Consider the following 17468-nt stretch of genomic DNA (forward strand, 5'->3'; position numbering starts at 1 on the left):
TAATTTAGAACTGTAGTTATTTAATGCTTATTCATCCCACAAGCCTGTATGCTCTCAGAGGACAGGAATTATGGCTTATTAATTTAGGGGTACACAGGAGGCATTCAAATAATGGCACTACCTCTAAAACTCCAAATATCAACTGCAACTTGTCTTTCCATACAGGGACTATTATCAGGATTTCATGTGAATAATAGTATTATTCAGAAAGAGGAAAATACATCACATTTAATTTATAATGCATTCCTCTGCATGTAACGAGATACAGTAAATACAATTAGGTACTTATCTTTATTTTTAAAACAAAGCCATTTTCAAAATATTAAAAAAAATAGACCTCTTTTCAAAGAACCATCTAAATATGGCTTTGACAGCCACAGTATTTTATTTATAACAAATAGATGGTACTGCAAAAAGCATTCATACATGTTTACGTAAATAAAAATGTTAGTATCATTCTGGCACCTTTTTGGGGCAGGCCTTTATATTTATAGAAAAATTACCGTAACTCAAAAGTAAAATCAATAATGGCCTTTACTGTAATTTGTATTTAAACCTGAATTTGAGCAACCAGTGTAGACTGGTAACTTATTTGGGATCTGGACTCACATATCTGAAATCTGAAGTAGAAAGCTAAAGCTTCTCATTTCCATACAGTTTATCAACAAATGTACCCCAGTCATTCTAGTATCTATACAAGGTGATCTATTAGCAACACCAGTAAAGTGATTTATAGACAAATATGCTAAGTAAGGGCTGACACAGCTGGATCCTAGTTCAGATTTTATAAAAAGACACTAAGTACCTATGCCGAAAAATAATGTGATCCAGGATTACATTTTAAATGATGAAAGAGCTTCTGGGAAAAAAAATTAGTGATGGAGTGACAACAGATGTCAGGTACTTCTCAAATTAAGAGAAGTACATAACTGCATTCCAAATGAATTAAAACAAAAGCACATTTACAGTGGATTTTTTTTCCCCACCAAACTTTCCCGTTTCAAAAATGGTCAGGATTTGGGCAACTTCTTTCCCAGCAAACACTCGAAACAGCAATGACATCTTTTAAGAAGCCTTTTTTTTTTTGCTATTGCACAGAGGTTGATTTTAAAGCCAATACAGACAAACGAGTTCAGAAAAAGGAGCGGTCTTCAAATCCATTCAGCAAATGCTGCAAATCAGCTTCTACGTGGACAATGAAATGGAGAAAATCTGTGAAACTCTCCATTTGGTGTCAGTTTTACTGTCGTGTTGCTGGCAACCATTTCAGGTAGAGGAAGCCAAGTCCCATACGTATGGGGAAAGCAAAAGCAGAAAAACATTGTGAAGGCTTAGCAGTTCTGTGACTTCCAATGATTATAGACCGAATTCAATTATGAGCCATGTTGCTGTGCAGTATTCTTCTGAGTTTCATGTCTCAAATACAAAGGAGCACATGGCTGCCTTGGGCAGATGTACTGGAATTATCTTCTTTTAGTTTACTTTTTCTTTTCTCTAAGGCCAAGTAAAAAATGTGAGATATTTTCATATACCACAAAGGTAATACAGCAGGCTGGAGTCACTCTTATCAAATTGGGGGCAATTCCTTTGTAAAATCCACCGATGCCTTCTTTCCTTTAGAGAGAGAAAAAAAGGATATATACAGATATATACATATATACACATATATACTTAATTTCCTACAGAGCTAGCCTGAAGATAAAATCATAAACATCTTTCAAATGCCCTTAAATGTGTGAACATGTAACAGTATTAGTTGATCTAATGCAGGCATTAAACATCTCATAACTAATAAAAATGCTAGACAACACTAAACACAGCACACAAAAATAAAACTTTATTTTCTTAATGCCTAGAATTGGAATAAAGCCTTGAAACTTTTCACTTACTTTCTCAATATATATATTTACTAAAGTGAACTGAATTTAAATGTTTAAATACTCTGTTCTGGCCTTTTAGAATTAAAAAGAAACGTGGGGATGTATACCTATAACAATTTAAACATCCCCACACTGAAGACATGCATGTCTTCCATACATGGAAACAAGTGTTTGCAAAAGTTCTGCTACCAGTAGCAGATGTGGGGCCTTTTTTCCTTTTCTTTTTTTAAATTGGAGTATAATTGCTTCACAATGTTGTGTTAGTTTCTGCTATGCAATGAAGTGAATCAGCTATATGCATACATATACCCCTCACTCTTGCACCTCCCACCCCCCCATCCCACCCATCTACGTCAACACAGAGCAAGGAGCTGAGCTCCGTGAGCTATGCAGCAGGGTCCCATGAGCTAGCTATTTTACACATGGTAGTGTATTTATGTCAAACCTAATTTCCCAATTCATTCCAGCCTCCCCTTCCCCCCCCCACCATGTCCACACGTCCGTTCTCTACATCTGTGTCTCTATTCCTGCCCTGGAAATAGGTTCATCTATGATTCCACATGCACGCATTAATATACGATATCTGTTTTTCTCTGACTTCCTTCACTCCGTATGACAGACTCTAGGTCCATCCACATCTCTACAAATGAACCAATTTTGTTTCTTTTTATGGCTGAGTAATATTCCATAGTATATATGTACCACATCTTCTTTATCCATGCATCTGTCCATGGACATTTAGGTTGTTTCCATGAGCTGGCTATTTACAAATAGTGCTACAATGAACATTGGGTTACATGTGCCTTTTTGCATTGTGGTTTTCTCAGGGTATATGCCCAGTAGTAGAATTGCTGGGTCATAGGGTAGTTCTATTTTTAGTTTTTTAAGGAACCTCCAGACTTTTCTTCACAGTGGCTGTATCAATTCACATTCCCACCAACAGTGCAAGAGGGGTCCCTTTTCTCCACACCCTCTCCAGCATTTATTGTTTATAGATTTTTTGATGATGGCCATTCTGACTGGTGTGAGGTGATACCTCACTGTAGTTTTGATTTGCATTTCTCTAATGGTTAATGATGTTGAGCATGCTTTCATGTGTTTGTTGGCAATCTGTATATCTTCTTTGGAGAAATGTCTATTTAGGTCTTCTGCCCATTTTTTGATTGGGTTTTTTGTTTTTTTGATATTGAGCTACATGAGCTGTTTGTGTATTTTGGAGACTAATCCTCTGTCAGTTGTTTCGTTGGCAAATATCTTCTCCCATTCTGAGGGTTAGTCTTTTCGTCTTCTTTATGGTTTCCTTTGCTGTGCAAAAGTTTTAAGTTTCATTAGGTCCCATTTGCTTATTTTATTTCTATTTTCATTACTCTAGGTGGTGGGTCATAAAAGATCTTGCTGTGATTTATGTCAAAGAGTGTTTTTCCTATGTTTTCCTCTAAGAGTTCTATAATGTCTGGCCTTACATTTAGGTCTTTAATCCATTTTGAGTTTATTTTTGTGTATGGTGTTAAGGAGTGTTCTAATTTCATTCTTCTACATGTAGCTGTCCAGTTTTCCCAGCACCACTTACTGAAGAGGCTGTCTTTTCTCCACTGTATATTCTTGCCTCCTTTGTCATAGATTAGATGACCACAGGTGCGTGGGTTTATCTCTGGGCTTTCTATCCTGTTCCATTGATCTTTCTGTTTTTGTGCCAGTACCATACTGTCTTGATATTGCTCCAGCTCTGCTTTTCTTTCTCAAGATTGCTTTGGCTATTAGGGAACTTTTGTGTTTCTATACAAACTGTAAAACTTTTGGTTCTAATTCTGTGAAAAAAAAAAGCCATTGGTAGTTTGATAGGGATTACACTGAATCTGTAGATTGCTTTGGGTAGTATAGTCATTTTCACAATGTTGATTCTTCCAATCCAAGAACATGGTATATCTCCCCATCTGTTTGTATCATCTTTGATTTCTTTCATTAGTGTCTTTTTTTTGTTTGTTTTTAAGACTGTTTGGAATTTATTCTCTTAAATAAGAACGGTAACATTTGTTAAAAATATTAAAAGTACAACACCTTACTTTCACAGTAATGGAAAAACAAAGTTACGCAATTAAATAACAACACCACAGGTTAAAAACAGAGGCGAACACAAGGCTTCATGGCAGGAAGCCTGGAGGTGGACAGGTGCACCGTTCTGGCACAGCTCTGGCCTCTGTACCACGCCTGGGGACCCACCTGCCGCCCTCTACCCCAAGCTTAATGGACCAGGAAAAGTGGGGTGCAGAATCCCTTAATTCACTGGTCAGGCCTTCAAGGCCATGCTGAGGGCCCTTTCTGGAGAGACTAAGGATTCCACTGTCCTACAGACATACTAAACACCAAGAGACACCAGGGAGTTGTGGTAACAGACCTGGAGTGGGGGGAAGGGGTAAACACAGGCCTGAAAGCAAAGCAAACCTGGGGTTCCTGAGCAAGAGCCCTGCTCCCCTGGTTTGTCTAAGTCACCTTTCTGGGGTTGGGAGTGTGCACTGCTCACTTTCTGAGACACTTGCCCCTGCGGTCCCCACCTCCCCCAGGGTGCCTGGCTACTCTGCTCTCCCCAAACCCCGACCGGAACACTAAGCCAGGTCAGTGGCACAGTCCCCAGTGTAAGCCAGAACCAAGGAACAAGCAGCTTGGGAAAAACCTTCCCTAGTATTGTTAGTATTATTTAGGGCACAATACATAAACGTGTGCTTGTATATATGAAACTAAACCAGAGCAAACATATGTGTGTATATATATAAATGTTCACTCAACACCATCTACTTTGACTCTTGGGGTAGGGTTGGGGAGGGAAGCTGGATTCGGATTCTCTTTGCTTTTCTAATAGGCTTTCCAGAAATGCCTATAAGAGAAGAGGGCTTGGGAAGCAGTGGGAAGATCTCGTAACTTCCTCCTGATGGCAGGAACCCAGGATCGTACCGCGTGGCTATTCTAGCTGGTGTGGGAAATGCCTGCATTTCCTAATGGCTCATTCAGCATCCAAACTATGGAACCCAAAGGTGACCATGCAGGTGACCACGGGCATGCACCAGCCACAGCGAGGCAGCCTTTTATGCTAAGATCCTCTTTCCACAAGACGACAGACAACGAAGCCTTTCTCCCATCCCATGTCTGTGACCTGTACTGGCAGCAATGCTCTTCTGTTCCCTATGATACCCCAAGCCGGTACACTTCAGTTTTGGTTACCCGCTATGTGAGGTGTAAAGGGGATTCCTCTGGATGAAAAGATCTAAAAACCTTCAACCGAGGGTCTTGTATTCAACGAGAAAACATCCCACTGGGGTTTTTCTTTCTCTGCCTGTTGTTATCCAAATGTTTCCTCAAGTCAGGGAAGGTACGATGAGGCCAGGGTAAGAAAATCTGTGCCAGGTCCACTGACCTGCAGCAGAAATATAAGAAGCTTTTGAAACAAAGCATTTACTGATTTTGAGAACAGAAAAGAGGGTTTCTACATTAAAAGATGCTAAACCAGGCAGCAGCTGGAGGCCAGGTTGCCAGAGACAGATGATGCTGGACTAGATTCTAACTCGCGGGTTGTGTTTGTGTTTTTGGCAACAGCAGTCATTTTGGTGTAAGAGGAGAAGAACATAAGGGTAAAGAGGGAAATGCCCATCAGTGTCTTAGTTTTCCGAGTATAGGTCTTTTTGTCTCCTTAGGTAGGTTAATTCCTAGGTATTTTATTCTTTTTGTTGCAATGGTAAATGCGACTGCTTCCTTAATTTCTCTTTCTGATCTTTCTTTGTTAGTGTATAGGAAATTCAAGAGATTTCTGTGCATTAATTTTGTATCCTGCAACCTTACCAAATTCATTGATTAGTTCTAGTAGTTTTCTGGTGGCATCTTTAGGATTATCTATGTATAGTATCATGTCATCTGCAAACAATGACAATTTCACTTCTTTTCCAATTTGTATTCCTTTTCTTTCTTTTTCTTCTCTGATTCCGTGGCTAGGACTTCCAATACTATGTTGAATAATAGTGGTGAGAGTGCACATCCTTGTCCTGTTCCTGAGTGTAGAGGAAATGCTTTGTTTTTCACCATTGAGAATGATGTCTGCTGTGGGTTTGTTGTATATGGCCTTTATTATGTTGCGGTAGGTTCCCTCCATGCCCACTTTCCGGAGAGTTTTTATCATAAATGGGTGTTGAATTTTGTCAGAAGCTTTTTCTGCATCTGTTGAGATGATCATATGGTTTCTACTCTTTAATCTGTTCATATGGTGTATCACAATGACTTGCTGATACTGAAAAATCCTTGTATCCCTGGGGTAAATCCCACTTGATTATGGTGTATGATCCTGTTAATGTACTGTTGGATTTGAATTGCTAGTATTTTGTTGAGGATTTCTGCATCTATGTTCATCAGTGATACTGGTCTGTAATTTTCTTTCTTTGTGACATCTTTGTCTGGTTTTGGGATCAGGGTGATGGTGGACTCATTGAACGAGTTTGGGAGTGTTCCTCCCTCTGCAGTTTTTTGGAAGAGTTTGAGATGGATAGGTGTTAGCTCTTCTCTAAATGTTTGATAGAATTTGCCTGTGAAGCCATCTGGTCCTGGACTTTTGTTTGTTGGAAGATTTTTAATCACAGTTTCAATTTCATTACTTGTGATTGATCTGTTTGTATTTTCTAATTCTTCCTAGTTCAGTCTTGGAAAGTTGTACCTTTCCAAGAATTTGTCCATTTCTTCCAGGTTGTCCATTTTATTGGCATAGAGTTGCTTGTAATAGTTTCTTATGATCCTTTGTATTTCTGTGGTGTCTGTTGTAACTTCTCCTTTTTCATTTCTAATTTTATTGGTTTGAGTCCGCTCCCTTTTTTTCTTGATGAGTCTGGCTAAAGATTTATCAATTTTGTTTATCTTCTCAAAGAACCAACTTTTAGTGTTATTGATCTTTGCTATGGTTTGCTACATTCCTATTTCATTTGTTTCTGCTCTGATCTTTATGATTTCTTTCCTTCTACTAACTGGGTTTTCTTTGTTCTTCTTTTTCTAGTTGCTTTGGGCATAAGGTTAGATTGAGATTTTTCTTGTTTCTTGATGTGAGACTGAATTGCTATAAACTTCCCTCTTAGAACTGCTTCTGCTGTGTCCCACAGGTTTTGGGTCGTCGTGTTTTCGTTGTCACTTCTTTCTAGGTATTTTTAAATTTACTCTTTGATTTCTTCAGTGGTCTCTTGGTTATTTAGCAGCGCACTGTTTAGCCTCCATGTGTTTGTGTTTTTTACAGTTTTTTTCCTATAATCTAATCTCATAGCGTTGTGGTTGGAAAAGATGCTTGATACAACTTCAATTTTCCTTAATTTTCCGAGGATTGATTTGTGACACGAGATGTGATCTATCCTGGAGTGTGTTTTCGTCTGCTTTCAGATGGAATGTCCTAGAAATATCAATTAAGTCTATCTGGTCTATTCTGTCATTTAAAGCTGTGTTTCCTTATTTATTTTCATTTTGGATGATCTGTCCATTGGTGAAAGTGGGGTGTTAAAGTCCCCTACTATGAATGTGTTACTGTTGATTTCTCATTTTATGGCTGTTAGTATTTGCCTTATGTATTGAGGTGCTCCTATGCTGGGTGCATATATATTTATAATTGTTATATCTTCTTCTTGGATTAATCCCCTGATCATTATGTAGTGCCCTTCCTTATCTCTTATAAGAGTCTTTATTTTAAAGTCTATTTTATCTGAAACTAGTATTGCTACTCCAGTGATTTCCATTTGCATGGAATATTTTTTCCATCCCCTCCCTTTCAGTCTGTATGTGTCCCTAGGTCTCAAGTGGGTCTCTTGTAAACAGTATATATATGGGTCTCCTTTTTGTATCCACTCAGCCAGTTTGTGTCTTTTGGTTGGAGCATTTAATTCATTTACATTCAAGGTGATTATCGACATGTATGTTCCTATTACCATTCTCTTAATTGATTTGGGTTTGTTTTTGCGGGTCTGCTTCTTCTTTTGTGTTTCCTGCCTAGAGAAGTTCCTTTAGCATTTGTTGTAAAGCTGGTTTGGTGGTGGTGAATTTTCTTTAGCTTTTGCTTGTCTGTAAAGCTTTTGATTTCTCCATCGAAGCTGAATGAGATCCTTGCTGGGTTGTAGGTTTTTCCCTTTCATCACTTTAAATGTATCCTGCCACTCTCTTCTGGCCTGCAGAACTTCTGCTGAAAAGTCTGCTGATAACCTTACAGGGATTCCCTTCTATGTTATTTGTTGCTTTTCCTCTGCTGCTTTTAATATTTGTCCTTTAATTTAATTTTTGTTAGTTTGATTACTGTGTCTTGGCGTGTTTCTCCCTGGGTTATCCTGCCTGGGACTCTCTGTGCTTCCTGGACTTGGGTGGCTATTTCCTTTCCCACGTTAGGGAAGTTTTCTACTATAATCTCTTCAAATATTTTCTCAGGTCCTTTCTCTCTCCCTTCTCCTTCTGGGACCTCTATAATGCGAATGTTGGTGCATTTAATGTTGTCCCAGAGGTCTCTTAGGTTGTTTTCATTTCTTTTCATTCTTTTTTCTTTATTCTGCTCCTTGGCAGTTATTTCCACCATTCTACCTTCCAGCTCACTTATTTGCTCTTCTGTCTCAGTTGTTCTGCTACTGATTCCTTCTAGTGTATTTTTCATTTCAGTTATTGTGTTGTTCATCACTGTTTGTTTGTCCTTTAGTTCTTCTAGGTCTTTGTTAAACATTTCTTGTACTTTCTCCATTCTATTTCGGAGATTTTGGATATCTTTACTCTCATTACTCTGAATTCTTTTTCAGGTAGGTCGCCTATTTCCTCTTCATTTATTTGGTCTTGTAGGTTTTTACTTTGCTCCTTCGTTCGTAACATTTTTTTGTTGTCTTGCCTTTTTTGATGGGTGGGGCCGTGTTCCTGCCTTACTGGTTATTTGGCCTGAGGTGTCTAGTACTGGAGTTTGCAGGCAGTTGGGTAGAGCTGGGTCTTGGCGCCGAGATCAGGACCTCCGGGAGACCGCACCCTGATTAATATTCCCTGGGGTCTGGTTGCTCAGGGGCTCCTCTCATCCCCTTAGGTGTCTGTGGTCCCCCACCAGTGCCTGGTAGGTGTCCTAGTTGTGAGGAGTCACGAACTCCGCGTCCTCCTAGTCTGCCATCTTGACTCCGCCCCCCCCCTTGGGGCCTTCTTAATTCTATTAAACTAGGTTTTTTATGACTTCCTATGTTCAATGCCATTCAAATATTCTATAATACCTAAATTTTAATTAATTTGTCAAGGTACTTTGACACATCTCATTTGATTTTTATAAACAACTCTGTCAACCTAGATATTCAAATTTTATAGATGAAGAAGTCGAGGCTCATGGTTTTCTATGGAGTAAATGGGATATGGGGAGGAAGGGTCCATCAGCCATGTTTTCACCACAGACACTGGTCTTTGCTATAAAACTAATGATGTCAACTGGACGGTTTAAGATTTACAAGGTACCTCCTAAGAGCCATTTTGATATACCACATACTCTTACCTCCATGTCTTTGTGATTACATCCAATACACCACTGTAAAACATGTGTTGATCCTGCAGACGAGCTCTTACAACTTGGTATGGGTATGTTGCTGCCACAGCAAATATTTTGGATAATGCTGCAACTGATATATATTCTACCGTGCTCTAAAATGACAACAGAAAACATTTGTTTTTCTTTAGGTAGGGTTTCTTTAAAAATATAGAAGTAAAATTTACATAGGGAAACCAACACTGAAGTGGATCCACAAGTGAAAAATACTGTTTCCCCTCTTGAAACAAGGTCGTTCAATGGGGTTCTATTTTTTACAGTTGTGTGCCATTATCCTGTAAAGTATTTAACTATAAATTAAATTAGTGGCAGAATCAGTACTTATCATCATAGCAATACTACCAAAGTAAACGTGACAAAATTTCCATCTATTAAATGCCCATAAAAATAAATACCAGTGTTTTTTCAAGTATCACCTTACCAACTGTGCTTCTGGTAATCTATTGGTATGTTGGTTGTATTTCAATTTCAGCAATTCATATGCCATAAACTGAAGGGCACCATGTGATGTTCCAAACAGCCCAGGAATAAACCCCTAGAAAGGAACAAATGAAGAAAAAAAAAAAAAAAAAAGCTAAACTGAGTTTCCAAGGGACCACAGCTTCCAGGGAGGGGAGTAAGGAATGAGTGACCTCAATGTGTGACTTAGAGAAATGGTTACTCAACAAAGTTTTATTTTAGACAGTCCTTCTCACACCCACCAGTGTCACGATGATACTTCTTATGGTAATGAGGATAAACAGTTTAAAGTACAATTTCAATACAGATTTCGGTTGTCATTAAATTGTTCCTTGCCTAAGTCTGGTTTCTTTTCAGGACTGAGTACAGGTCATTCCGAACTCAGACAATAGAGCCAAGGGAAATTACAATTGTCAGCTATTAAAATATATTGATAACAATTCATTACCTTATACAATCCACGCACACCTTCATACTTATATATTTTCAAAAGTGTATCAAACATTCCTTTATATTGCCGCTGTGAGGCATTAACAACACCATCGTACTGTAACATAAGGCGAGTTTTTGTTACCCATAATGGGTTGGTAATGCAGAGGGTCATGGCTCCTGAAATCAGATTTAAATAATATTACTCAGCATACAGGTACTTTCTCACTTCTGACAAGCTGAATTAAGAACAGTCCATTTATATAAAGAATGGGGCTGTACCTGCAACAGCAAGGTGTGGTCCCTGAGGCACAGACCTAGGGTTAATGGGTAGACATAGTTTTTGGTGGTCTTAAAAAGTTCCCCATGTGGTTAGTGAGAAATAAATTTAAAAGGTGATGAAAATGTGAAACACTTTCCCTTTGAGGTGTGAGGGTAGCAAAGATGTCCTGGCTCCTAAACAAAGTGGCCTAGTGTGGAGAACAGACCGAGGTCCTGGGAAGCAGATGCTGATAAGGAGATACATATACTTAGGAGGAGGACACAGTACAACCCAGAGGGGCTGAAGATTAGGGGAAAAGGACCAGCAATCCAGCACCTCAATCATCTGTGCATGTGCACACGTATACCCACCCCAACTTTATCACCCTCTTCCTCAAACCCACTCAAAGTAGCCACAACACCTCAAAAATTAAATAACTATGTAATATTAAAAGAAATATTTACATTCTTTACAGAGAGTGATGATTTTGTTAAAAAAAAATCAAATGGTTAAGTTTCGCATTTGCCAAGTTTCCTAAGTAGTCCTTTATTCAACAAGTATTTATGGAGTCCTATTGTGAGTCAGGTCTCTGCTAGCAGCTAGGTATTCAAAATGAGCAAGATAATTCTTGCCTTAAAAAACAATCAGTAAACATTAAGAAACCAAGGTGGGGAATTCCCTGGCAGTCCAGTGGATTCAGCACTTTCTCTGCTGAGGACCTGGGTTCAATCCCTGGTTGGGAAACTAAGATCCCACAAGCCGTGCAGCACGGCCAAAAAGAAAAAAAAAAAAACCACCAAGGTAACAAGGCATCAAAGTAGGAGTTAAAAGACTTAAGAGTCCTACTTTGTTTTTCCTTCTGAATATTACACATACATAAGGCAATTAAACAAGACTAGTTAATTGTTTAATTTGAAAACTGAAATCATATTTTAATGGAAGAAACACTATACCAAATCATCTTAAATTAGAGTCGTAACCTTTCTAAATATTATACCCTTTGAGACAAGTAAAATTCTTGAAATCTATCCAGAGTAATCCATCAGAATACTTGCCTTCTAAGAAATTTCATGTGATAACTGATTAGTATAGTTAGATGAGCATATTTAAACTCAGGTGTTCATAGGAAAAAAAGCAAATAAAGAACAAAAGTGAAAATCAAGTTGGAAGTTGATGTTTTATATTTCACACACTACCTTACCAGCTTCAGCAGCTGAGATGAGATATTCTGTTGCCTCTAACCTTTCTGCTCTTCCTTCTGTCTTATATGATTTGATGGCATTGTAACTAAAAGAATTAAACATGAACAGGTGTATAAATATTTGAATGGGTGACATAAAGCAGTAAATTCTATTTTAAAGTGTGGGTAACTTAAAAATACCTCAAAAGTAGAAGTCAATACGTAATCCAACTACAAAACAAGACCTTTTTCAAATAATGGATTTACTGGAAATGGTTTACTGTAAGACTATACCATCTCTCCCCCGAGATATGTAGGCTGGCAATACATATGTAAAATATTTTCATCACATGTTCAACCATTAATAAAAACAGCAAACAGGAAAACTGGAAGGGGGAGGGTATACTGGTGCAGCAATTGGGCAGACAAAAAAAGGGCAGCTAACTATTACGTTCGGATACTGTGGTTGGCAATTCTGATACATAAAACACTCCACGGATCCCACCTAACAGATTAACAAGGACCATAGTGGCACACAAGAAATCATAACAAACGATAACACAAACAGTACCATGAGAGATTCAGGAACTATTACTGAGATCAGAGAAAGCTTTGTGTAGGAGGCAACACGGAGCCAGGTATGGAGAGACAGGTGCAGTTTCAATAGGGAAACACAAGCATGAGCAAAAGTTATAGGGGTGGATGGGAAGACAGGGCAAACTGAGCTACACTTGAGTGGCACACTGACATTTACGCTTTACTTGGCAGAAAACAGCCACAAAATGCTTCTGAGTAAGGGAGTTAAATCACCTTTTTTGTCAAACTCCAATTTCCACTTTCCTCCAGGAAGAAGACTTCAACTAAATAAATCTTTCCAAACTTGACCAATCCATTCTATCATAAAACAAGTATACTGTTTTATGATAATTTCAACACATAAACCTTACATGGCTTGCCCTTAGAAACTCTCTTTAAAGAACCCACACAGCTCTGAAATTATTAACATAATAAATTTTATACATACGGTTTCGCCCATCTAGGAATGTCTTACAACTGAAAATAGGAAAAATATTTAAACAATATTAAGGCTGATTTATATTTTGATTTCACTTAGGAAATATTTTAAGGTTGGTTTGTATACTGCCATAAGATTATGAGAGATCAAGTAAAATGTAAGACACAAAAGAGAAGAAGGCAAATATACCAGGTACTGATGTTTTCTTAAAAATGCGCTGTATTAAAACAAAAGCTTCCCCATTCATGGATTCAGTTTCAGATATCAGAGGCAAGCTCAGAGCAGCACGCACTCCTCCACTGCGGTGTGATAATACTTTGTGTCCATGCCCTTGTACACTCAACAACTTGAATATGGCTGCCACAGGTGCTTTCTGTGGCTTCTTCAGTAAGCATCCAATATCAGTGATTACAAACGGTAATGATACCTGACAGTGAAGGAGTGAGGAAATGAATGAGCTACAAAGATGAAGGAGCAGGTCAAATAGGAGGTAAGAAAGAACATGCCTCAGACTCTTTCAGTCATGCACTGGCTTTGGCTTGCTGTTCCCATAGGGCTATCCTGTGATACATGTTCTTATGAGGACTCCAAGATCTGTCCTCTTCTGCTTTTCCAACTTCATTATGAATCAATGTATTTTGGGAAGCCACCTTCCTGAATCCATCTCACAGAAATGGCTTCTGGAAGAGTGTTTCTCCATCTCATCCTTTTACCTTCTTATTAATAACTTTTTTCCAGACTAAATGCCTCTGATAATAGCTTACAGAGAATGAGACTAATATGCCATTCTGCTCTTTCTAGCCCTTCCAATGCAGAGAAACTGATTAAATGACTCACCTTGCTTCACCAACTGATTTTTAAAAAAATCATTAAAAACATAAATTCCTTTTTATTTACTACTGTAAAATCTCCCAGACCTACTCACAAGAAAAAGTAGAGTCCCCAGGATAAGCCTGCACCCCACACATTTGGGGTTACTCCTTGGTAAAGTCCCCGTAGTCCATCAAGTTTCCAAATGGTGGTCAAGCAATGCAAAACTCCTTTATATTTCGGTCTCAGTTCCAGTCCATCACTCACTGCAGTAAAGGATACACAGAGTTAGGTGGGAGCAAAGTTCTAGCTCTGAATTATATATAAACATATAGATATCATACAATCAATCACAGAAAGGAGGTAAATTCAAAAGAAACAAATTTTAGGTAGATAAAATTATTTTCCAGGATTTGATATTTTTAAATTAATAAATTCATATATTTATCTAAGTTTTAAGTGTGTAGTATACCCTCAATAAAAACTTGGATAAAGATGTGAGGAGCGATAAAGCAAATGTAGAGAATGGGATAAACTTTCCTGGAAATTCTCTTGCCACAGTCCCCACCAACACACACACACACACACACAAATCAGAATAGAAAGTAGAAAATCCCACTGTTTTCTTACTCTCAAAAGTTCTAAATTAATAAAACATGATAGGGTAAAACAAAAACTGATACTACACACATTCTGTGTTACTTAAATAAGGAGAATTCAAATCTGTTTTGGAAGATTAAAAGATAATGCTTATTTTAAATAACTTCTATTTCATGAAAGACTCCACAAGCCAATAAGAGATTGAAAACAATTTGTAGTATAGGGTTAATATATCTAATTTACAAAAAGAATTCAAATATCAATAAGAAAATAACAAACAGCCTCTAAAAAACTTATAGGCAAATTACATAAACTATCAATTCACAGAAAAATTACACATAGTAATTTTCTGTGGATGGAACAGAAATGGAACAGAATGGAGAGCCCAGAAATAAACCCACCCACTTATGGTCAATTAATCTATGACAAAGGAGGTAAGAATATACAATGGAGAAAAGACAGTCCCTTCAGTAAGTGTGCTGGGAAAACCGGACAGCTACATGTAAAAGAATGAAATTAGAACATTCTCTAACACCATATACAAAACTAAACTCAAAATGGATTAAAGAACTAAATGTAATACCAGATACCATAAAACTCCTAAAGGAAAACATAGGCAGAACACTCTTTGACATAAATTGTAGCAACATTTTTTTGAATCTTTCTCATAAAACAAAGGAAATAAAAGCAAAAACAAACAAATGGGACCTAATTAAACTTAAAAGCTTTTGCACAGCAAAGGAAACCATTGATGAAACGAAAAGACAACCTACCAAATGCGAGAAAATATTTGCAAATGATATGACCGATAAGTGGTTAATATCCAACATGTATAAACAGCTCCTATCACTCAACATCAAAAAAACAAACAACCCATGGCACAGGGGCTGGGTGCTGAAACACGGGCTGCAGCGAACAAACTGGGGGAGAGGACTGGGGCTGGCTGTGCAGAGACTGCCCAAAGGGACTGAAGTGTGGTCTGGGCCACAACAGGGTGTGTGTAGGGTGCGCAGCCCAGATCTGCCATAAAAGCCCCATTGTTAACACACACACACACACACACACACACACACACACACACACACACACACACACACACACACACACACACACACACACACACAGTGAGGGGTGGGGCCCCGCCATAGCAGCCTCATTCTCAGTGTGCTCACAGCAGGTGTGGCTCCGCTTCTAGGAGCTCTGGGAGTGCGCAAGTGCCCACAAGTAGAGATGAGACTAAAATCTGAGCAGATCCCTAGTGCTGGAGACTTCAGAAGCGGGGCTGAAATCTGAGCCATGTCCCAGCAGCTGTGTGGATTTATGCTGCTGGGGCTCTGAAGGTGTAGTGCCTGTGGGACATTGGAGCCTATTACTGGCACTGGAGCAGGTCTGGTGTTAGCACTGGTGGGCTTTGTGGGCACCTGCATGCGGAGGTGGGGCTGGGGTCTGGGCTGATTCCATAGCTCCCATGGGCGGATCCCCGTGCTGGGCTTCAGTGGCTGTGTGCTGGCGGCTTTGTGAGCACAGCACCTGAGGGACATCCTGGCCAATTGCCTGCATTCCCAAGGCTGAGGGCAGTGCCAACAACACTGTACTTTGCGAGCTCACACAGGTGATACCACAGAGTGCACTTCCTGGTGGACAGCTCCTGAGGAGGAATACTCAGCGCCTCCTATCCCAGCAGGAGCAATCCAGTCCCACCTACCTCACACTGTAGCTTAGAATCGAATATGGGGGCTTCTACTCCAACAACTGGGGAGCAGACCCTGCCCCTGACAGGGCTCTGACAACCACAGAGCAAACATGAGGTCCCGTTCATGATCCAGTGCAGGCTCTGGTTACCGCCACAACAATCACAGCCCCTCTCAAGGGGATAACAGCCAGCACACACTGAGAAAAAGCAGCAGCAGGCATCCATACTAAAAACAGCCCTTGCACCAAAAATATTAGACTCACGCAGGCAACACAGGGATGCTCCCACATAAAAACAGCCTTTCAAGACCACAGTAGATAACTGTTTTTCCTAAACTCATATTCAGAGAAATATAAATAAAATGAAGAAACAGAGAAACCACTCGCAACTAAAACATCAAGAGACTTCCCCTGAAAGAACAAACAATGAAATAGCCCTTGCCAGTCTACTAGACCCTGAGTTCAAAAAGGAGGTAATAAAAATACTGAAGGAATTAAGAAAGGATACCAACAGAAATGCAGATTACTGTAAAAATGACATAGAAACTATAAAGAGGAGCCAATTAAAATTAGAAAACTCATTTGCCAAGAAGAAAGCTGAACTAAAGGCAATAAATAGCAAACTGAATAATGCAAAAAACAAATAAGTGATCTGGAAGACAGAATAATGAAAATCACCCAATCAGAACAAAAGACAGAAAGACACATGAAAACAATATATGAGACCTATGGGATAACTTAAAGCATGGCAATCTATGCATAATAGGGATCCCAGAAAGAGAAGAAAGAGAAAAGGTGATCAAAAATGTATTTGAAGAAATTATGGCTGAAAACTTCCCAAACCTAAAGAAGGAAATAGATATCCAGGTAAAGGAAGCACAGATGGTCCCAAACAAGATGGACCCAAACAGACCTACACTGAGACATATTATAATTAAAACAGCAAAAGTTAAAGATAAAGAGAGAATTCTAGAGGTAGAAAGAGAAAAAAAGTTGATTACAAGGGAACTCCTGTAAGGCTATCAGCTGATTTTTCTATAGAAATGCTGCAGGCCAGAAGGGAATGGCAAGATATATTCAAAGTCTTGAAAGGGAAAAACGTACAACCTAGGATACTCTACCCAGTGGGATTACTGTTTAAAATAGAAGGAAAGATAAACAATTTCCCAGACAAGCAAAAACTAAAAGAATACAGCAATACTAAACCTATGCTAAAAGAAATATTGAAAGGTCTTCTCTAAATAGAAAAAAAGCAAGAATCTAAAGGAAAGAGAATCACAATTGGAAAGTAAATCATTTAAATAAGATAAATGTTTTTTGTGAAAGCAATTATAACTATAAACAGATAAACATGAAGATGTAAAAGAGGCCATCAAAATCATAAAATGTGGGGAAGGGGAGTAAGAAAACATAGATTTCATTTTTTTTAAGAATGTGTTTGAACTTATATGACTATGAGTCTAAAGCAGGTATATAGTAATGGGTTAATGTACTTGAAAACCAGGGAAACCACAAATCAAAAACACAACAGATTCACAAAAACCAAAAAGAACTCGTGCATAATTTTTAAAAACCCATCA

The 17468-nt window shown here is 38.6% G+C and overlaps 1 protein-coding gene across 1 annotated transcript in view; it reads right to left on the minus strand.

Annotated features, from left to right (window-relative positions):
* Positions 1–289: 289 nt before the first annotated feature.
* Positions 290–17468, minus strand: part of SLC25A32 (solute carrier family 25 member 32) — a 49246-nt gene continuing 32067 nt past the window's right edge. The window contains exons 2-7 of the mRNA XM_082858877.1: positions 13712–13862; positions 11793–11878; positions 10349–10509; positions 9863–9976; positions 9391–9536; positions 290–1614 (exon numbers count right to left, since the gene is read on the minus strand). Coding sequence (XP_082715003.1) covers positions 1479–1614; positions 9391–9536; positions 9863–9976; positions 10349–10509; positions 11793–11878; positions 13712–13862 — 794 coding nt within the window. The 3' untranslated portion in view covers positions 290–1478. The remainder of the gene's footprint in view (positions 1615–9390; positions 9537–9862; positions 9977–10348; positions 10510–11792; positions 11879–13711; positions 13863–17468) is intronic.

The sequence above is a fragment of the Leucopleurus acutus genome (genome assembly GCF_964270905.1).
Source record: "Leucopleurus acutus genome assembly, chromosome: 17".
Lineage (NCBI taxonomy): Eukaryota > Metazoa > Chordata > Mammalia > Artiodactyla > Delphinidae > Leucopleurus > Leucopleurus acutus.